General features: G+C 41.5%; 1 protein-coding gene across 1 annotated transcript; it reads left to right on the top strand.

Annotated features, from left to right (window-relative positions):
* The first annotated feature begins 257 nt into the window (after positions 1–257).
* Positions 258–13,229, top strand: LOC135541493 (retinol dehydrogenase 12-like). Its single transcript, XM_064967807.1, has 6 exons — positions 258–533; positions 2,106–2,345; positions 8,257–8,346; positions 9,877–10,065; positions 10,667–10,776; positions 12,899–13,229. The coding sequence occupies exons 1-6, from the start codon at positions 371–373 to the stop codon at positions 13,076–13,078; spliced, it is 972 nt and encodes a 323-aa protein (XP_064823879.1). The 5' UTR covers positions 258–370; the 3' UTR covers positions 13,079–13,229.
* The last annotated feature ends 9,457 nt before the right edge of the window (positions 13,230–22,686 follow it).

Raw genomic sequence — 22,686 nt, 5'->3', positions numbered from 1 at the left:
CCATACGGCTACAGTATGTTCTTTTTACACATGGCGCAGTGTAGCCTAACTGTACGCACCACAACCATTTATGCCTATGAGCAGCAATAACTAGAAACATAACATTTGCAGATGGATAAAATAACTTTAAACAACTGAAACATTTTGAAACTATACTCCTCAGACATTAAGACCTGGCAGTGTAGGGAGATTTAAATTATGTAACATGTAGCCTTGAAATTTGATCAAGTTCTGGACTTAGCCCAGCAAATAACCCTCAGAACGGAGCTTTGGGTCATAAATAGAATTCAAGTCGGTGAAGGTGTCTGACAACAGCAAAGTTGTAGCCAGAAATATTTTAGTTCTTCATTGGGGCTCAGTGGACTTTTAAATGTCTTGGGTTTGGACTGATGTCTTCTCTCACCCGTTATGGGCAGTATTGACTGTGATTTTGGGACTCCTCTTTCGGTCACAGCAGAGAGGGTCCTGGGACACCCGAGCCTGTCTTGTGCAACTGAAGGGCAAGACCGCCATAGTTACTGGAGCTAACACAGGTAACGGTTTTGCATGGGCTAAATTATTGCTTGACTTTTTTCGCTTGGAATGGTTTATCCAATTAGATTCAATAAGAATATCCCTCCAGCAGTTGCATGCTGCACAGACAAGCATGTTAACCAACTGGAAATACAATATATATATATAAGTCAGAATTGGCAATTTACTCTTGACAATTTTTAATTCTCAAAATGAAACAGTGTTTCCACACAGCAGTCAAAGGGAAATCTTTTTTAATTTATACATACTGTAATACCAACAAAACAAATCCAATGATGACTTCCAGTAAGCATTCCCTTTAAGTGTCAAATTAAGTAATGCAACCTTTCCATTCCAATCCCGGTGCATTTCTCTCGCTTGAACCTCTCGCCATCAAAGTGTCTCAAATAGACTTCAGAATGTAGTTAATGATGTACTTTTGGAATCCCTCGTTAAAGAAAACAAATTCCAGAGAGAGAGTGTGTGTAAATGGAGGGTTCTCTCTCTATCTGAGAAATCCTCATCCGCTTGACTTTTCTCTGGGAAAACTAAAGTTATTTCATGTAAAAGGGTTCCTACTCATGCTAATTACATAAACAATTGGACCAATATGACTTCCAGCAGTGCATGTCAGTTAGCCAGAGCTAAGACTTCACACTCTCATGTGAAGGAAACTCCTGTTTCTACAGCTTTAGCTTATAGCCTGATCAATGCTAAACCTCAAACAAATACACCTTGACCCTGTGGAACTTGGGGACACACTCTTTTCACTCCACTTCGATACAGCTATGACCGGAGGTAGCAGGTTTGGAGAGAGAGCATTTTTGCTAACCCTAACCCTTTAACTAGTAACCAAAAGATTGGAAGTTCAAATCCCCAAGCTGACAAGGTACAAATCTGTCATTCTGCCCCTGAACAGGCAGTTAACCCACTGTTCCTAGTCCATCATTGAAAATAAGAATTTGTTCTTAACTGACTTGCCTAGTAAAATAAAAAAAAACTGCTATGAATAAGTAACTTCTGGTCATAGCGCAATCAAAGTGGCATAAAAGGAGTATTTCTCGTGGATATTCAGTCTTTTGAACTGGATATAGGGGTTACCAGAGCTGCTTGTACAGCTCTGACCATTCTTCTGGACTGTCATGTCCATGAACTGTGCACACTCACACAAATTACAGGCAGACAGACAGACACACACACAGACAGACAGACTCACACATACTGTACAAGCAGCTCTGTTAGATTGTGCTGCAAGCAACTGCTCTTATCTATTAACCCCTATAGACAGACAAACAGACAGACAGACAGAGTGACAGGCAGACAGACAGACAGACAGACAGACAGACAGACAGACAGACAGACTCACACATACTGTACTAGCAGCTCTGTTAGATTGTGCTGCAAGCAACTGCTCTTATCTTGTAACCCCTACAGACAGACAGACAGACATAGTGACAGACAGACAGACAGACACTTTACCTATCCCCTGTCTTTCTCTCTCAACCACTTTCACTCTCTCTTTCTCTTATTCTCCCTCGTGTTCTTTCTCTCTTTATATCTCTCTCATCCTCTCCTCTCTCCCACTCCCTTAGGCATAGGGAAGTTCATTGCCCTAGACTTTGCCCGGCGTGGGGCTCGTGTTATCATGGCGTGCCGGAGCGAGGCGCGCGGTAGTGCTGCCCTGCAGGAAATCCGGAAGAGGAGCGGGAACACCAACGTGCACCTGCGCCTGGTGGACACCTCGTCCCTGGCGTCTGTGAGGGCGTTTGTAGAGGGCGTCCTGCGAGAGGAGAAGGAGCTCCACATCCTGGTCAACAACGCTGGGGCTTCAGGTGGGTAGCTTCAGGTCAAGAATCCACACTGAATACCACTGTGTTCACTACTGTTTCACTTAAAACAATAGACAATAGTGAAACAGCTCCACATCCTGGTCAACAAACCGAGCACTTCAGCTGGGCACCACGTCAGCCTGGAATCCACACTGAATATCGCAATATCTTCACTATTCACCTGAAGCGGAACAATAATGAAACAGAGCGATATCCAGGTTGGATTCCAGGTTATGTGGATTCCAGGCTATGAGACAGTCAACCAGGGGTGGACATCAATAGCCATAATACTAGTGTGACCTGGGGCTTCTAGTCACCATCAGGCTGTGGTAGCTCTTAGAGCTAAAGCCCGGGCATGACGGGAGTTAATGTAAGTCTTCAGGGCCCAGTTTTTCAAACGTTATCTTGTCGGATTTCGGCAATTGGACAGGATTAAATGCATAGAAATGTCCCCATTCATTGACTTGAATGGGGACACCCGTTCTATTAATTCTAACTCTGTGCATTTAATCATATACAATAGATCCACATAGATAACTTTTGAAAAACTGGGCCCAGGTCTTAGGCAAGGTTACTTGTCACGCAAGCGTGGTTCAATGAACCAAAGCACGGGTCTGGTTTTGCATCTGTATCCAATGACAATGTCCACAAGAGAAACAGCATTGCTTGTTTGATAAAAACCTTACTAACATGCCATGCCACCCAATTACAATATTTGGCTAACAAATGACTATATTTTTCGGGGGAAATTTTGTTTTCTATTGTTTTTTCACAGCACCCCACAAACACAAAAACAAAACACATTCCCCAAGGTGATCAACATATGGTTTCCAAATTTTGTCAAACACTTCTGGTTCTTGTTTAATTTTATAATATACAAAATATAATGTACAAAAAATATACAATATACAAAATAATATACAAAATATACAAAACAGTATGTAACTAGATAGTTCAGCCCTCCAATTTGTTATTTAGGGTGGGTTCCAATTGATCGTCAATATTTAAATTTCCCAACAGATACAGTGCCTTGCAAAAATATTCACCCACTTGGCATTTTTCCTATTTTGTTTCATTACAACCTGTAATTTAAATTTATTTTTATTTGGATTTCATGTAATGGACATACACAAAATAGTCCAAATTGGTGAAGAGAAATTTAAAAGTGGTGCGTGCATGTGTATTCACCCCCTTTGTTATGAAGCCCCTAATTAAGATCTGGTGCAACCATTTACCTTCAGAAGTAAAATAATTAGTTCAATAAAGTCCACCTGTGTGCAATCTAAGTGTCACATGATCTGTCACATGATCTCATATGATCTGTCACATGATCTGTTCTGAAAGGTTTCAGAGTCTGCAACACCACTAAGCAAGTGGCACCACCTAGCAAGTGGCACCATAAAGACCAAGGAACTCTCCAAACAGGTCAGGGATAAAGTTGTGGAGAAGTACAGATCAGGGTTGGGTTATAAAAAAATATCAGAATCTTTGAACATCCCATGGAGCACCATTAAATCCATTATTAAAGAATTGAAAGACAATGGCACCTCAACAAACCTGCCAAGATAGGGCCGCCCACCAAACTCACGGACCAGGCAAGGAGGGCATTAATCAGAGAGGCAACAAAAGACCAAAGATAACCCTGAAGGAGCTGCAAAGCTCCACAGTAGAGATTGGAGTGTCTGTCCATAGGACCACTTTAAGCTGTACACTCCACAGAGCTGGGCTTTACAGAAGAGTGGCCAGAAAAAGCCATTGCTTAAGAAAAAAAAATAGTAAACATACTTGGTGTTCGCCAAAAGGCATGTGGGAGACTCCCCAAACATATGGAAGAAGGTACTCTGGTTAGATGAGACTAAAATGACTAGCTTTTTGGCCATCAAGGAAAATTCTATGTCTGGCGCAAACCAAACACCCCGAGAACACCATCTCCACAGTGAAGCATGGTGGTGGCAGAATCATGCTGTGGGGATGTTTTCATCGGCAGGGACTGGGAAACTGGTCAGAATTTAAGGAATAATGGATGGCGCTAAATACAGGGAAATTCTTGAGGCTGGGATGGAGGTTCACCTTCCAGCAGGACAATGACCCTAAAAACTACTGCTAAAGCAACACTCGAGTGGTTTAAAGGGAAACATTGGCCTAGTCAAAGCCCAGACAAAGCCCAACACTTATCTCCCTCACTAGCTTTAAGCACCAACTGTCAGAGCAGCTCACAGATTACCACACCTGTACATAGCCCACCTATAATTTAGCCCAAACAAAGTATTGAGATAAACTTTTGTTATTGACCAAATACTTATTTTCCACCATAATTTGCAAATAAATTCATAAAAAATCCTACAATGTGATTTTCTGGATTTTTTTTCTCATTTTGTCTGTCATAGTTAAAGTGTACCTCTGATGAAAATTACAGGCCTCTCTCATCTTTTTAAGTGGGAGAACTTGCACAATTGGTGGCTGACTCAATACTTTTGGTGTCAGTTTGTCACAGGACCACAGCATATGGTGCTTTTTGCATCTCCAACAGAGATGTGACATTTCTGGGTGCATTTACATGCATTCTGGCAGGAGTGTAGTAACTCATATGAATTATCTTAAAATGCAGTATTTAATGTCTTAGGTCATAGGAGCAGGTATTAACATTTTCACATATCTGTGACCAATGGTTCTCCTCAATTTCTTCCTTTAGATCTGTTTCACATTTTTTCCTTATAGGTTCTGAACCATCAGGTAGAGTTTCAATCAACCCTTGATTTAACTTGATTGAATGAGAGTATAGATCCATCATAATACACATGTTCAAAATTCATGGTGCCACTTTGGAACCAGGACTTAAATGTGTATAGGGTATAGCTTTATAGGGTAAATATAAAACAGTCAATTTTCATTCCAAATTAAGTTGGAGAACAGGCCATTTATTTAACTTAAAAAGTTGGATGGAATTGAAACTGGCAGGACCTGGTATAAATACATCAACCTTAGTAATATATACATTTTTATTATGTTAACCATACCTAACAGAAATAGGGAGATATCTCTATTATAGAGGAACATTCAATGTGCCTGTGGATGAGAGGGCACATGAGACATGGCTTCAGTTAGTCATGTTAGGAGAGAGTTGACAATGGTAGTGGTCATCACCTCTTAATCAGGAAACAGGAGGGGACTTAGCTGGAAATACAAATAGCAGATATATTCCATTACAGCTGTGTCATCGTAGGTTCAAACAACAAGTTTCTCCATGACGTTAAACACAGACTGCGCATCTCGCCCACTTGACACATCAAAGTAGCCCAAGAAATGTTCCTGAATTAAGCCCTGATCATCCCCATACCTGATGACAACTGAAAACTGCAGACTGGTGGCACTATAGGTCCCAGAGTGTGGGGGGGGGGTAATTTTTACCCCCTGTGGCTCAGAGTTTTTCCTTATCTGTTACCCTAAACAGGAAAACTCTGGACCCTATAAGGTATGTCAGTGATTAATCAGTTGTAAAAAGGTTTTATAAGGGCTGTGATGGAACCAGTTTTTTCTAATCAGGTCACATGAAACTGAATAAAACCTCCAGCAACCTTATACTTAGACTAGATTAGGAGGGGAATTCCTCTACCCAGAGGCAGAGAAAACAACTGATATACAATATAACCCATAGGACTGAGCTTGCTTTATGCATGTTTGCGTCATGTAGGCCTATTCAACTGTAGGCATTATAAAAAATGAACTGAAGTCTGTTATCACTATTATGTTGATTGATTAATTCCAGTTAATAACTAGTTACCCTGACCAGATGAACAGGGTGCATAGGTTGTATGCAGCTGCTATTATTAGTAGCCTACAGTTGATCAGACTGAAAAATGGTCTCGTTTTCATCCCATACAGCATGTCAGATCTCTAATGTTTAGGTGTAGCCTAGGCTGCTGTAACATTTATGTAATGAGTTTCTGCTTGTGTCTGTCTGGAGTGGTTGCATTAACATCTCTGCTAAATAAATACCGTAGGAAAGTGGAAAGCATACTTGAGCGAGAGCGAACAAATGCGCTGTGTCAACCTCTCTTTAATCTTACTTTTAATGGAAGCTATCAACATCCCAGAAAAGACAGTAGAAAGTTCCATATGTTCAGCTAGTAATGTACAATTATCACTGCAAGCTTCTTATAGTTGCACTCGTTAGCGAAAATGTTGCTCTTGTCTTGTCCTCTAATAGCCAATTGTTGCATACCCAAAAATGCTGTGGTGTTGATAAGCTGCTTGAGAACATCCCTGTTTCTTCTTTCTTTCTGGTTGTGTTGCGCAGTTTGAATATGCAGACCTTCGTCATGATAGATGCAGCTTTTCTCAGCAAAAAAAGAGAATAGGTTATCCCTCTCAGGGTCAATGGCAAGAGGAAAACAACATAAACAACATAAAAAGCACTTGCCATCACTGTGTTAATTAAGAATAAAATGAAGGCGATTATTTAGGCATTAGGCATCATTCTAATATATTAAAAAGAGAAATTAATTTAAATGAATGAAAACAGATGCAGGCCTATAACCACTGGAGTAGTCTACAGTTCCATCAAACTGCATGCAACCACATGTGGTGCATACTCCTTTTAAACCACCTGGGGACTGAGCGGGCGGATTACTGGAACAGGTTAGTATAGTGACTTCATTAACATGAATGCAACATCCGTTCTACTCTGGGCACCAGTAGAGCCAAAGCGAGTGCAATTTATTCACTTGATTTTTCAGTTTAACGGCTACATGTTCCATTTGGCCTTGCTACATTTCTTGTACATTCCCACCTTGTGATTCAGTGAATTAATTAATCTCCATATAATTTTCCAACAAAGAGCTGTAAATAATTATTGAAAGGTGCGTAATTGTGGGCTTCGCCGACATAGCGGGCTTGTTTGTCTCTCTCTTTTATAAACTCTGTAATTGCCCATGTTTCTTCAACATTCATTCAACCAATTAACATTGGGGAATTGACATAACAACACCAATTAACATTATCAATTGTACTAAAAGTATAATCGACACGTAATAATATAATGTTTCCCAGGAGAGAGAGACCAATGGAAATAAAAGTACTAAGTGCTTACAATTTCAGCGTCTTGGTCGGTTCGACATTTGATCTCTCCCAGTCTTTTTATCCATATGGGCCATTTAAATGATTTCCACCCACTCAGGCCTTTATAGCCTATTGGCTGGGAAGCATTAAAAAATAATTGTCCAGATCATAGCAATCATCATGTTGTCTTGTTCACTTGTCAGTTTGTTACTTAAACAAATTCCTATTCATTACCTATTCAGTATTTAGTATTATATTAGGATCCCCATTAGTTACTGCTAAAGTAGCAGCTACTCTTCCTGGGGTCCACACAAAACATGACATAATACAGACCATGAATAGACAAGTACATCCCAAGGACAGAACTACATACATTAAAAATAAGAATACATTTATGCCTTTATGCCTACTGAATGCAAGTGCAACACACAAATAAGGAGACTCAACAACAAGGAAGTACGCAGCAAGTAGGCTGACACTTCCCATGACGTGAATATAGCAACCTTGTTTGGCAAAATACTCCTGAAATGAATTAAGCTACCTTGTTTCTATAGTTACTGTCCATAATGCGTATCCTGGGGTAAAGTATTAAACCTATTACTATTGTGAATGTTTGTCCTTGACGCGGTGTCTATTTGGGCTACGGTTTGCAACATGCACATCATTTGTGGTGTGTGTCTCTGTATCTGTGTGTGTGTGTGTGTGTGTGTGTGTTATCATCTGTGTGTTTGTGTTATATTGTTATGTGTGTGTCTGTGTGTGTGTGTGTGTGTGTGGTGATGTGTGTGTGTGGTCTAGTGTGTGTGTGCCTTATCATCTAGGTTTGGTTATATTGTTATATTGTGTCTGTACACAGGCCTGCTTGGAGATATCACCTCCGATGGTCTAGAGGTGTCCTTCGCTACCAATCATGTGGGTCCTTTCCTCCTCACCAAACTGCTTCTGGGTAAGACAACACATATGTTCTGGGTAAGACACCACATATCTTCTGTGTAAGACAACACATATCTTCTGGGTAAGACAACACATATCTTCTGGGTAAGACAACACATATGTTTTGGGTAAGACACCACATACCTTTTGGGTGAGACACCACATATCTTCTGGGTAAGACACCACATATCTTCTGGGTAAGACACCACATATCTTCTGGGTAAGACACCACATATCTTCTGGGTAAGATACCACACACCTTCTGGGTAGGACACCATATATCTTCTGGGTAAGACACCAGATATTTTCTGGGTAAGACACCACACACCTTCTGGGTAAGACACCTCGTATCTTATGGGTAAGAATATCCCAATTGAAAGAGGTGATTCAGCCCAGCTTGAACAAAAGGCAATTCTTACACTTCAAAAACATTATTTATGTACTGAACAAAAATATAAACGTGACATGCAACAATTTCAACGATTGTATTGAGTTAAAATTCATACAAGGAAATCATTCAATTGAAATAAACTCATTAGGCCCTAATCTATGGATTTCACATGAATGGAAGCCAGAACCACTTGGGAGCAAGGCTGATGCCAATCAGAATGAGTTTTTCCTGACAAAAGAGCTTTATTATAGACAGAAATACTACTCAGTTTCATCAGCTGTCCTGGTGGATGGTCAGACGATCCTGCTGGTGAAGAAGCCAGATGTGGAGTTCCTGGGCTGGCGTGGTTACAAGTGGTCTGTGTTTGTAAGGCCAGTTGAAAGTACTTCCAAATTCTCTAAAACAACATTGGTAGAGAAATTAACATAAAATGATCTGGCAACAGCTCTGGTGGACATTCCTGCAGTCAGCATGCCAATTGCACACTCCCCACTCCCTCAAAACTTGAGACATCTGTGGCATTGTGTTGTGTGACAAAATTGCACATTTTAGAGTCTCTTTTTATTGTCCCCAGGACAACATGCACCTGCGTAATAATCATGCTGTTTAGTCAGCTTCTTGATATGCCACACGTCAGGTAGATGGATAATCTTGGAAATGAGAAATGCTGACTAACAGGGATGTAAACAGATTTGTGCACAAAATTTTGTGGGTGTGGAACATTTCTGGGATATTTCATTTCAGCTCATGAAACATGGGACCAACACCTTACATGTTGTGTTTATATTTTTTTCCTGGAGAGTCACCCATTAAAGTGTCGTGGTCCGGTAAGGAATGTTTTTTCGTATTACATTCCACACCTTACATTGTATTACTGTTAATTTGAGGTTACAGTAGACATAAGGTGCACGGGATAATTTCAGGTTACAGTAGACAGGTGCCGGGGTAATTATAGTTTACAGTAGACAAAGGTCCAGGGGAAATTTGAGTTTACAGTAGTCTCTCTCTCTCTCTCTCTCTCTCTCTCTCTCTCTCTCTCTCTCTCTCTCTCTCTCTCTCTCTCTCTCTCTCTCTCTCTCTCTCTCTCTGTCTCTCTCTCTCTCTCTCTCTCTCTCTCTCTCTCTCTCTCTCTCTCTCTCTCTCTCTGTCCAGACCTGCTAAAGAGATCAGCGCCGGCGCGCATCGTCAATGTGTCATCTATGAACCACTGGAGGGGCGTGGTCGACTTTTCACACTTCAAGGGCGAGAACCTGGCCTACACCATGGACAGCGTGTACAACCACACCAAGCTGCACAACATCATCTGCACTAACGAGCTGGCACGAAGGCTACAAGGCACAGGTGTGTAGGAATGCCTAAATTTTCATAAAGCATCTCAGAGTAGGAGTGCTGATCTAGGATCAGTTTTGGCATTAGATCATAATGAATAAGATTACATGGACAGGGAGAACCTGATCCTATATCAACAAGCCTACTCTGAAATGGTTTTGGAATAATGGCCCTGGTTCCATTTAGCTTGTAGACAATTGCTCTATCCTGGCCCCTTACCCCACAGTTGAATCTCATTCATGGCACGTCTGATACTGATTTGGCTATATGACCACCGTGTATATTGGTAATGTTTGGAAAAGTACCACAGTCCTTGTTTAGAACACATAGTATAGCCATAAGCTCTTTCACTACTGGTAAAACAATGTATAAGTGCATAAGTAACATTATACAATGAGCATCATTCCTGAGGGGTCTAACAGGGAATGTGGTTATATAACGAAAGTTAGGCACCAAACATCTTCTGTGCAGCTGGAGATAGAGTTTCCCTGTGTGAGTCAAACTTCCCATGGAATCAGACTCAGGGATAGCAACACAGTATAATGGAGGGATAGGGGTAAGGGCTTTAGTGTGGTTTATAATGTGTTATAGTGTGTGTGTGTGTCTCTCACAGGAGTGACAGCCAACTCCCTCCACCCTGGGGTGGTGATGACAGAAGTGATGAGACACTATAACTTCCTGGTTCGGTTCCTATTCAACCTGATTGGAATATTTTTCTTCAAGGTGAATACTTTGTATCATTACACTCTGGTGAAAATTTGAAGGGAAAAAATGCTTTTAACACTATTTTACAGTCCTGTTTCATGTAGGAAGTTAACAGTGGAACATTTCTGGTGACCCTGTTCCCAGGTCTGTTTGTGTTGTCATGCCAACTTCTATGGTCATAATAAGACAGCACAAACATCTGTGACCAGGCTAACTTTCTGGTTCTTAGGGCTCTATTCAATCTGTATCACTGAAGCGTCACAGATTGTGCGGTAGACATTTAAAGGTAATTTCCTATTGAGCCAACATGCAGCATTTACCGTGAATGCAGTCTCCGCAATCTCGGGATTTGGGGTCATTTCAATAACGTTGTAAAGTTGAATTTCTGCAATACGCATTGAATTAGAGCCCTTACTTTAAAGATTTCAACTCAAATTTCTACTGGCAAATGTGAGTGTTAGTAGTGTTTGAGTGTTAGCAAAATCATGCAACTCCGCAGAAGGTTACTGACATTCCTCTGCAGGTCGTGGCACATAGCCCCTCGTGAAGTGTAATCAATATTTTCTGTTTGTCTGAACTGAAAGAGATTGAAAGTGGGTTTCTGGAAAGGTCTGTAGCTAGGAATGTGTGAGACAAGTGCCTGGATTCAATCTGGGACCGCGCTATAACACACTTGACATTAAGGTAATTTCCAATTCAGCGTTTACCTTGAATCTGAAACATTTAACTTGAATGTAATCTCCACAAACTCAGTAACATTGCCTTTAAAAGCTGCAATGTCTACGAGTGTGATCGGATTGAATCCTAGCCAAACAGATAAAAATGTGTTCTCGTCCTGGTTGGTTAGTGTGTGCGAACAGGATGTGTTATGTCTCACTTCAAGTTAACCAAAAGTGAACGTGTGTGTGTATGTGTGTGCGTGTGTGTGTGCTGCTGAGATTAAATTAAAATCAATTAGAATGGAGACCAACCAAGGACACCACAACAATAGGCCACATTTAAGGCAGGTGGTAAAAATGTGTCTTTAGCCCAGACTTCAAGGCAGTAATGTTCTGGGCTATGCAGAGATGGAGGCTTGTTGGTGACCAAAGGAGCAGAATGCTTGGTCCATCATTTTTAGGTTGGTCTTTGGGACAAGAGAAGAGTCTCTGATCATTTATCATGATCCGAAAGATGATGGTTTGCTTCAGTGGGCACACTACAGCATATAATGAGTTAACAAACAATTTCACTCAATAAACCTGAAAAAACAGCTAGCTGGAGCTCGTCTGCGCGGTTGGCTGGATATTTTTTAATTATTTATTTATTTAACCTTAATTTTATTTAACCAGGGAAGTCAGTTAAGAACAAATTCTTATTTACAATGACGGCTTACCACGGCAAAACCCTAACCCGATGATGCTGGGACAATCATGCGCAGCCCTATGGGACACTAAATCACAGCCGGTTGTGATACATCCTGGAAACCAGCCAGGGTCTGTAGTGACACCTCTAGGATGAGATGCAGTGTGTTAGACCGCTACGCCACTCGGGATATGCCCTCACCTTCTATGTACTTAATGCTGATTGGTTTGGTTCTGTCCACTATAGTGCTGTACGGTTAGAACGTGATGTTGAGTGTGTCCAATCGGCTGATTGGTTAGAATGAATTAGTGATTTATAGGTCTGAAGGCCAGTCAGATTGAAAGAGCTGGCCTTTGTTATAAAGCCAGCAGAACAACTGTAACAGCTACAACATGTTTGCTATTGAAACCTGTGTGTGTGTGTGTGTGTGTGTGTGTGTGTGTGTGTGTGTGTGTGTGTGTGTGTGTGTGTGTGTGTGTGTGTGTGTGTGTGTGTGTGTGTGTGTGTGTGTGTGTGTGTGTGTGTGTGTGTGTGTGTGTGTGTGTGTGTGTGTGCACTTATTTATAGCAGTTTCACAAAATCTCTATAGCAGATGTCTCTGAGTAAACATGGCAATTGTGTAAATGTTCTGAGCTCCAGGTTAAGGGACACTCCCCTTCCTGGCATTACTCAAAGAAACAAAGTCCCGACAAAGATATTTACTTGCACTCAATATGCTTACACATTGTTGTCTCTTTTATGCAGAGGTGGTTCATGTTTATGCTCTCACCCTCTTCTCCCATCTCTGTCCACAAAGTCTTCTGAAGAAGGGGCAGTGAGCGCCATCTACTGTGCTGTCGCTGAGGAGATGGAGGGAATAACAGGAAAGTACATTGACAGCGACTGTTCCCTGGTTCTCCCCGCCCACCTGGCCAGAGACCCCGCCCTCGCAGTCAAGGACTTTGAGTTCTGCGAGAGATTGACATCCAAGCTCTAAATAATTACCAGAGGGCGAGAGAGAAAGATACGGAGAGAGAGAGAGAAAGAGAGAGGCTAGTTTGCAGTGGGGTCAAATTCCTTTTGAACTCCATTTACCCTTGTTATTATGAAGGATTAATAAAAAATGCAGGGTCAAATATGTCTATAAATTCTGTTTCTATCTTAAGTGTATTATTCAATAACAGACTTTATAAAAACACAGTTGAAGTCGGAAGTTTACATACACTTAGGTTGGAGTCATTAAAACTCATTTTTCAACCACTCCACAAATGTCTTGTTAACAAACTATAGATTTGGCAAGTCGGTTAGGATATCTACTTTGTGCCTGACACAAGTAATTTTTCCAACAATTGTTTAGAGACAAATGTTTTCACTTATAATTCACTGTATCACAATTCCAGTGGGTCAGAAGTTCACATACACTAAGTTGACTGTGCCTTTAAACAGCTTGGAAAATTCCAGAAAATTATGTAAAGGCTTTAGAAGCTTCTGATAGGCTAATTGACATCATTTGAGTCAATTGGAGGTGTCCCTGTGGATGTATTTCAAGCATATCTTCAAACTCAGTGCATCTTTGCTTGACATCATGGAAAAATCGAAAGAAATCAGCCAAGGCCTCAGAAAAAAATTGTAGACCTCCACAAGTCTGGTTCATCCTTGGGAGCATTTTCCAAATGCCTGAACGTACCACGTTCATCTGTACAAACAATAGTACGCAGCTGTCATACCGCTCAGGAAGGAGACGCATTCTGTCTCCTAGAGATGAACGTACTTTGGTGTGAAAAGTGCAAATCAATCCCAGAACAACAGCAAAGACCAGCAAGACCTTGTGTAGAACAGCAAGACCTTGTGTAGATGCAGGAGGAAACGGGTACAAAAGTATCTATATCCACAGTAAAATGAGTCCTATATCAACATAACCTGAAAGGCCGCTCAGCAAGGAAGAAGCCACTGCTCCAAAACCGCCATAAAAAATCCAGACTACGGTTTGCAACTGCACATGGGGACAAAGATCCTACCTTTTGGAGAAATGTCCTCTGGTCTGATGAAACAAAAGTAGATCTGTTTGGCCATAAAGACCCTTGTTATGTTTGGAGGAAAAAGCGGAAGGCTTGCAAGCCGAAGAACACCATCCCAACCATGAAGCACGGGGGTGGCAGCATCATGTTGTGGGGGTGCTTTGCTGCAGGAGGGAATGGGGCACTTCACAAAATAGATGGCATCATGAGGATGGGAAATTATGTGGATATATTGAAGCAACATCAAGACATCAGTCAGGAAGTTAACGCTTGGTCACAAATGGGTCTTCCAAATGGACAAGCATACTTCCAAAGTTGTGGCAAAATGGCTAAGGACAACAAAGTCAAGGTATTGAAGTGGCCATCACAAAGCCCTGACCTCAATCCCATAGAAAATGTGTGGGCAGAACTGAAAAAGCGTGTGCGAGCAAGGAGGCCTACAAACTTGACTCAGTTACACCAGTTCTGTCAGGAGGAATGGGCCAAAATTCAATTTATTGTGGGAACCTTGTGGAAGGCTACCCAAAACGTTTGACCCATGTTAAACAATGGAAAGACAATGCTACTGTTATGATTTTTATGAATAATGACTAAATTATGTATACATTTAACATAAGAAAGGAATGTATGTGTGTGTCGAAAGAGAACGAAGAGGGGCATTAACCTATGCACAGGTTGGAAGAGCCAGTGAACAGTGAGTGTGTACCCTCCACATCTGCTATAGCATCCCTGAGATAAGATGCTGCCACCATCTTTCAGCAGAGAACAAAAAAGATGACAATGCATGAAAAGTTAGCCAGAGAATTTCATGAGCATAAAATGAAATATCTGATGGAAGAACATGACATGAAAATGAGAATTCTACAGGTTGAATTGGATAGTAAGTTGGAAGAGAGAGGTATGATCCAAAAAAGATACAGTAATGAGACAATTGATTACCAGCTATGGTGAACAATATGATATGTAAAATGTATGTTTTGTCATTTGGATATTCATGAGTGAGAGTATTTTAATCACCACAATCTACATTTTAAACCAGCCTTGGTTTAGTCACTCGTTTAATGAAAACTATTTGAAATGTGTACAGAATAAACATTATCAAATCAAAAATAAGCCATAATGAATACATTCCATATTTAAATGCCTCTCATCTAGTTGAAGTGCTGCAATGTGAAAGCAACTCTGTGTGCAAGTCCTCATTGGTCATTGCCTGCTGCTTCTGGTAGGTGTGCAGCACAGCTGTAGCAATGATCACCTTGCAGCATCTTCTTGACTTGAAACTAAATGTATTGCATAAACACTGGAAATAATTTTTCCATACTCCAAACATACGCTTGACCATCCCTCTCGTGCGGATATGAGCTCTGTTGTATCGTTGCTGCTCAGCTGTTGTGGGATTTATGTATGGAGTGAATAAAAAGTTACTCTGACAATATCCACTGTCACCAAGTAGTAGTCCACTATGTTGTCCTCTCTGAAACTGAGCACACAATGAGTTGCACCTTTCCAACGGGAAATAATTCTAAATTCTAAATTAGGAGTGCATACACCCTGAAAATTGATGGAAAACCAGTTCTTACGGTTCCTGTACTCCTCAGCATCAGGAGTTGATGGACACTTGATGGGAACATGACATCTATCTATACAGCCAATCACTCCTGGGAAGTGCCCATATTCATAGAATTGCACTTTATAGTTGGTTTTGCCAGCAGCATCAGGAAACTGGAAACTTGATGTAAAGACTCCTCTGTTCACAAATGGCCCTGCAGACTTTGATCTATTCTACACACAGTTGGTTCACTGGCACCACACAAATCCCCAGTTTCACGATGAAAGATTCCAGATGCCAAAAACCTCAAAGTAATCAGAACTTGGAGAGAATTGGGTAAAGGCCTTCCTCTTTAAGACGGAGAAGAAAGTCTAGGCTCAAGCAAAGATATTATCTCCAATGCATTTTCTTTGTACATACGAAAGCGTTCTCGAAAAGCTATTTCAGCAAAGTAATTTAATGGATTACTCCTATCCACAAGTACTCATCTGGCTGGCCTCTAAGGCATGTTGGCCTTCATTTAGATATTCCAAATAGTCCATGCTCCCTCACAAACAGTACTAATCAGAATTGAAACCTACGCCTGAAGGTTTAATTTAAGCTTCAATTTAGTCATTGATTAGCTCTAATCCTCCTTCTTGCAATCGGCTTTGTTTAATCCAGACGAGGCTAAATCTACGACCATTTTAAGATAAATTTGTGCAAGTCGCTTTGAGTTAAGACAGCTCAAACATGCATTTTAGTCTGGGACTAGGCTTAAGCCTTGTCTGTGAAACCGGCCCATTAAGTCCTACTCCTGTGTTCATCTAAACTCTGTCTGTGAAACCGACCCTAGAAGTTTTACATTTCCTGAGGCCAACAGGTGCCCAATCTCTCAACCTCATAAATATCTACCAAGAAGATGTTTCAGGCTATCAATTAAATTAGAGTAGCTAGCTTGACTAGCTGCTTAGCTGGTATGGCTGCTGGCAAGGTTGGTAGACTTCAGAAATGCAACCAATTACTAAATGTACTGAACAAGGCTCCTTTCAATCTTTTACCCAGATTTTTAGCAGAAATGCAGGGCATCATATTTAGTTTCTTAAAATCTCTTAAGGATCCTCCCCTTTTTTTCAATTTCCACCTAAAATGACATACCCAAATCTAACTGCCTGTAGCTCGGGCCCTGAAACAAGGATATGCATATTCTTGGTACCATTTGAAAGGAAACACTTTGACGTTTGTGGAAATATGAAAGGAATGTAGGATAATAAAACACAATAGGGCTGGTAAAAGATAATCCAAAGAAAAAAACAACCATTATTTTATAATCATCTTTGAAATGCAAGAGAAAGGCCATAATGTGTTATTCCAGCCCAGGTGCAATTTAGATTTTGGCCACTAGATGGCAGCACTGTACAGTGGGGCAAAAAGTATTTAGTCAGCCACCAATTGTGCAAGTTCTCCCACTTAAAAAGATGAGAGAGGCCTGTAATTTTCATCATAGGTACACTTCAACTAAAAATCCAGAAAATCACATTGTAGGATTTTTAATGAATTTATTTGCAAATTATGGTGGAAAATAAGTATTTGCTCAATAACAAATATTTATCTCAATATTTGTTGAGGTAATATGTTGGCAATGACAGAGGTCAAACGTTTTCTGTAAGTCTTCACAAGGTTTTCACACACTGTTGCTGGTATTTTGGCCCATTCCTCCATGCAGATCTCCTGGAGAGCATTGATGTTTTGGGGCTGTTACTGGGAAACACAGACTTTCAACTCCCTCCAAAGATTTTCTATGGGGTTGAGATTTGGAGATGGACTAGGCCACTCCAGGACCTTGAAATGCCTCTTACGAAGCCACTCCTTCGTTGCCCGGGCAGTGTGTTTGAGATCATTGTCATGCTGAAAGACCCAGCCACGTTTCATCTTCAATGCCCTTGCTGATGGAAGGAGGTTTTCACTCAAAATCTCACAATACATGGCCCCATTCATTCTTTCCTTTACACGGGTCAGTCGTCCTGGTACCTTTGCAGAAAAACAGCCCCAAAGCATGATGTTTCCACCCCCATGCTTCACAGTAGGTATGGTGTTCTTTGGATGCAACTCAGCATTCTTTGTCCTCCAAACACGTTATCTGACCATAGGACATTCTCCCAATCTTCTTCTGGATCATCCAAATGCTCTCTAACAAACTTCAGACGGGCCTGGACATATACTGGCTTAAGCAGGGGGACACGTCTGGCACTGCCTCTGGCGTAGTGTGTTACTGATGGTAGGCTTTGTTACTTTGGTCCCAGCTCTCTGCGGGTCATTCACTAGGTCCCCGTGTGGTTCTGGGATTTTTGCTCACCGTTCTTGTGATCATTTTGACCCCACGGGGTGAGATCTTGCGTGGAGCCCCAGATCGAGGGAGATTATCAGTGGTCTTGTATGTCTTCCATTTCCTAATAATTGCTCCCACAGTTGATTTCTTCAAACCAAGTTGCTTACCTATTGCAGATTCAGTCTTCCCAGCCTGATGCAGGTCTACAGTTATTTTTCTGGTGTCCTTTGACAGCTCTTTGGTCTTGGCCATAGTGGAGTTTGGAGTGTGACTGTTTGAGGTTGTGGACAGGTGTCTTTTATACTGATAACAAATTCAAACAGGTGCCATTAATGCAGGTACCGAGTGGAGGACAGAGGAGCCTCTTACAGAAGAAGTTACAGGTCTGTGAGAGCCAGAATTCTTGCTTGTTTGTAGGTGACCAAATACTTATTTTCCACCATAATTTGCAAATAAATTCATTAAAAATCCTACAATTTGATTTTCTGGATTTTTTTCCCTCATTTTGTCTGTCAGAGTTGATGTGTACCTATGATGAAAATTACCCACTGTATATAAAAAAAATTGCCCTAACAATTGTCAAAGACTCCAGCCACCCAAGTCATAGACTGTTTTCCCTGCTACTGCACGGTAAGCCGTACCGGAGCGCCAAGTCTAGGTCCAAGAGGCTTCTGAACAGTTTCTAACCCCAAGGCATAAGACTCCTGAACAGCTAATCAAATGGCTCCACAGACTATTTGCATTGCACTCCCCCCCCACCTACCCACCGTCTACGCTGCTGCTACTCTACGCTCTACTCTGTTATTATCTATGTATAGTCACTTTAACAACTCTACCTGCATGTACATATTACCTCAATTACCTTGACACCGGTGCCCCCGCACATTGGCTGTGTACCGGTATCCCCTGTGCCCCTGCTATTGTTATTTACTGCTGCTCTTTAATTATTTGTTATTCTTATCGCTTTCTTTTTTTAGGTAATTTCTTAAAACTCCATTGCTGGTTAAGGGCTTGTAAGTAAGCATTTCACTGTAAGGTCTACACCTGTTGTATTCTGCGCATGTGACAAATAAAATTTGATTTGATATATACAAAAGTATGTGGACAACCCTTCAAATTAGTGGATTCTGCCATTTCAGCCACCTGTTGCTGACAGGTGCATAAAATCAAGCACACAGCCATGTAATCTCCATAGACAAACAATCGCAATAGAATGGCCTTACCGAAGAGCTCAGTGATGTTCAACATGGCATTGTCATAGGATGACACTTTTCCAACAAGTAAGTTCGTGAAATATCTGCCCTGTTAAAGCTGCTCCAGTCAACTGTAGGTGCTATAATTGTGAAGGGGACACGTCTAGGAGCAACAACAGCTCAGCTGTGAAGTGGTAGGCCACACAAGCTCACAGAACAGTACAGCCTGGTGCTGAAGTGCGTAGCGTGTAAAAATTGTATGTCCTCTGTTGCAACAGTCACTACAGAGTTCCAAACTGCCTCTGGAAGCAATGTCAGCATAAGAACTGTTTGTCGCGAGCTTCTTGAAATGGGTTTCCATGGCCGAACAGCAGCACATAAGCCTAAGATCACCATGCGCAATGCCAAGCTGGAGTGGTGTAAAGCTTGCTGCCATTGGACTCTTGACAGTGGAAACACGTTCTCTGGAGTGAAGAATCACGCCAATTCACCATCTGGCAGTCCAACGGACAAATCTGGGTTTGGTGGATGCCGGAAGAATATTGAGAATTTTCCAGACCATGTGTGTTAATTATTAATTGCAGAAGAGCTAGTAAGATGAGTGCACTCTACATGTGCTCTGGGTCATTAGACATCATTAGACATGCACCTGTCTGGGGAGTGGACACGAAAGGTTATTCTATTAACTGTGTTATGGCCTAATATGTACTGTTGCTATGGTTACACCTCTTGGGGCTTTTCCAGAACATGGGTGTCCCTTTTAGAGGAGTTAGCAGGATGACATTTCTGGTTATTTCTGTAAATTGCCAAGGACTGCTGCTATGGTCCTACATGCATGCACCAGGGCTGAGATCCCGTTAATGGGATCGATTTGACAAAAGCCAGTGAAAGTGAAGGGTGCCAAATTCAAACAACAGAAATCTCATATTTAAATTCCTCAAACATACAAGTATCTTATACCATTTTAAATGTAATCTTGTTGTTAATCCCACCACTTTACAGCGAAAGCACCACAACGATTATATTAGGTCAGAGCCAAGTCACAGAAAAAACACAGCCATTTTTCCAGCCAAAGAGTGGAGTCACAAAAATCTGAAATAGAGATAAATTCATCACTAACCTTTGATGATCTTCATCAGATGACACTCATAGGAATTCATGTTACACAATACCTGTATGTTTATTTCGATAAAGTTCATATTTATATCAAAAATCTCAGTATACATTGGCGCTTTATGTTCAGTAGTTCCAAAAACATCTAGTGATTTTGCAGAGAGCCACATCAATTTACAGAAATACTCATTATAAATGTTGATGAAAATACAAGTGTTATACATGGAACTTTAGATAAACTTCTCCTTAATGCAACCGCTGTATCAGATTTCAAAAAAGCTTTACGGAAAAAGCAAACCATGCAATAATCTGAGTACGGCGCTCAGAGACCCAACAAGCCAAAACGATATCCGCCGTATTGTGCAGTCAACAGAAGTCAGAAATAACATTATAAATATTCACTTACCTTTGATGATCTTCATCACAATGCACTCCCAGGAATCCCAGTTCCACTATAAATGTTTGTTTTGTTCAATAATGTCCATCATTTATGTCCAAATAGCTACTTTTGTTAGCGCGTTTTGTAAACAAATCCAAAGTCACAAAGCGCGTTCACTAGGAGCAGTCAAAATGTCAAAAAGTTACGTTACAGTCCGTAGAAACATGTCAAACGATGTATAGAATCAATCTTTAGGATGTTTTTAACATAAATCTTCAATAATGTTCCAACCTGAGAATTCCGTTGTCTTCAGAAATGCAATGGAACGGGAGCTACCTCTCACATGAACGAGCATCACGACTTTGTGGCACTCTACCAGACCACTGACTCAAAGAGCCCTTATGAGCCCCTCCTTTACAGTAGAAGCCCCAAACAAGTTTCTAAAGACTGTTGACCTCTAGTGGAAGCCTTAGGAAGTGCAACATGACCAATATCCCACTGTATCTTCAATAAGGAATGAGTTGAAAATCGACCAACCTCAGATTTCCGTTTTTTTGCCTGCCATATGAGTTTTGTTATACTCTCAGACATCATTCAAACAGTTTTATAAACTTCAGAGTGTTTTCTATCCAAATATACTAATAATATGCATATATTAGCAACTGGGACTGAGTAGCAGGCATTTTCCTCTGGGCACCTTATTCATCCAAGCTACTCAATACTGCCCCAAGCCATAAGAAGTTAAGGCGAGTACATGTCTGTATTTTTAACTATTGCCCTCAGACACACCATCAAACAGGCAAAGCGTCAATACTGGATTAACAAATCCTATTGCAATAGCTCTGACACTCGTCAGATGTGGCAGGGCTTGAAAAATATTAAGGACTACAAAGGCAAGTGTCTTCACTAATATTTTCAACCTCTCCCTGATCGAGTCTGTAATACATATATGTTTCTAACAGACCACCATAGTCCCTGTGCGCAAGAAAGCAAAGGTAACCTGCCTAAATTACCTCCGATCCGTAGCACCAACGTCGGTAGCCCTGAAGTGCTTTGAAATTCTGGTCATAGCTCACATCAACACCATGCCAGAAACCCAAGACCAACTCCAATTCGCATACCGTCTCAACGGATCCAAAAATGACACAACCTCAAACGCACTCCACACTGCCCTTTCCCTCCTGGACAAAATGAACACCTATGTGAGAATGCTGTTAATTAACTACAGCTCAGCGTTCAACACCATAGTGCCTACAAAGTTCATCATTAAGCTAAGGACCCTGGGACTAAACACCTCACTCTGAACCTGGATCCTGGACTTCCTGATGGGCTGCTCCCAGGTGGTAAGGGTAGGCAACAACACATCTGCAACACTGATCCTCAACACGGGGACCCTCGGGTGCGTGCTCAGTCCCCCCCTATACTCCCTGTTCACCCATGACTCTGTGGCCAAGCACGACTCCAACACATTAAGTTTGCTGACGACAGAACAGTGGTAGGCCTGGTCACCGACAGATGAGACAGCCTATAGGGAGGAGGTCCGAGACCTGGCAGTGTGATGCCAGGACATCAACCTCTCCCTCAATGTGAGCAAGACAAAGGAGCTGATCATGGACTATAGGAAAAGGAGGGCCGAATAGGCCCCCATTAACATTGACGGAGCTGAAGGGGAGCGGGTTGAGAGTTAAGTTCCTTGGTGTCCACATCACCAACGAACTATCATGGTTCAAACACACCAACACAGTTGTGAAGAGGGAGACTGAAAATATTTTCCATGGGTCCCCAGATCCTCAAAAATCTCTACAGCTGCACCATCGAGAACATCCTGATCAGTTGCATCACCGCCTTGTATGGCAACTGCTCGGCATCTGACCATAAGGAGCTACAGAGGGTGGTCCATATGGCCCAGTACATCACTGAGGTCAAGCTTCCTGCCATCCAGGACCTATATACAAGAAGGTGTCAGTGGAAGGCCCAAAAAATGGTTGAAGACTCAAGTCACCCAAGTCATAGATTGTCCTCTCTTCCACCGCACGGCAAGTGGT

This window comes from Oncorhynchus masou, chromosome 6 (genome assembly GCF_036934945.1).
Source record: "Oncorhynchus masou masou isolate Uvic2021 chromosome 6, UVic_Omas_1.1, whole genome shotgun sequence".
NCBI classification, from domain to species: domain Eukaryota; kingdom Metazoa; phylum Chordata; class Actinopteri; order Salmoniformes; family Salmonidae; genus Oncorhynchus; species Oncorhynchus masou.
The sequence above is the reverse complement of the archived record's forward strand: the minus strand, read 5'-3'. Positions and strand labels throughout refer to the sequence as shown.

Coding starts and splice junctions, on each gene's coding strand:
- LOC135541493 (XM_064967807.1), top strand. CDS start 371: ATGTCTTGGGTTTGGACTGATGTCTTCTCTCACCCGTTATGGGCAGTA. Junction 8,347..9,876: donor CCTCACCAAACTGCTTCTGG/GTAAGACAACAC, acceptor CTCTCTGTCCAG/ACCTGCTAAAGAGATCAGCG. Junction 10,066..10,666: donor ACGAAGGCTACAAGGCACAG/GTGTGTAGGAAT, acceptor TGTCTCTCACAG/GAGTGACAGCCAACTCCCTC.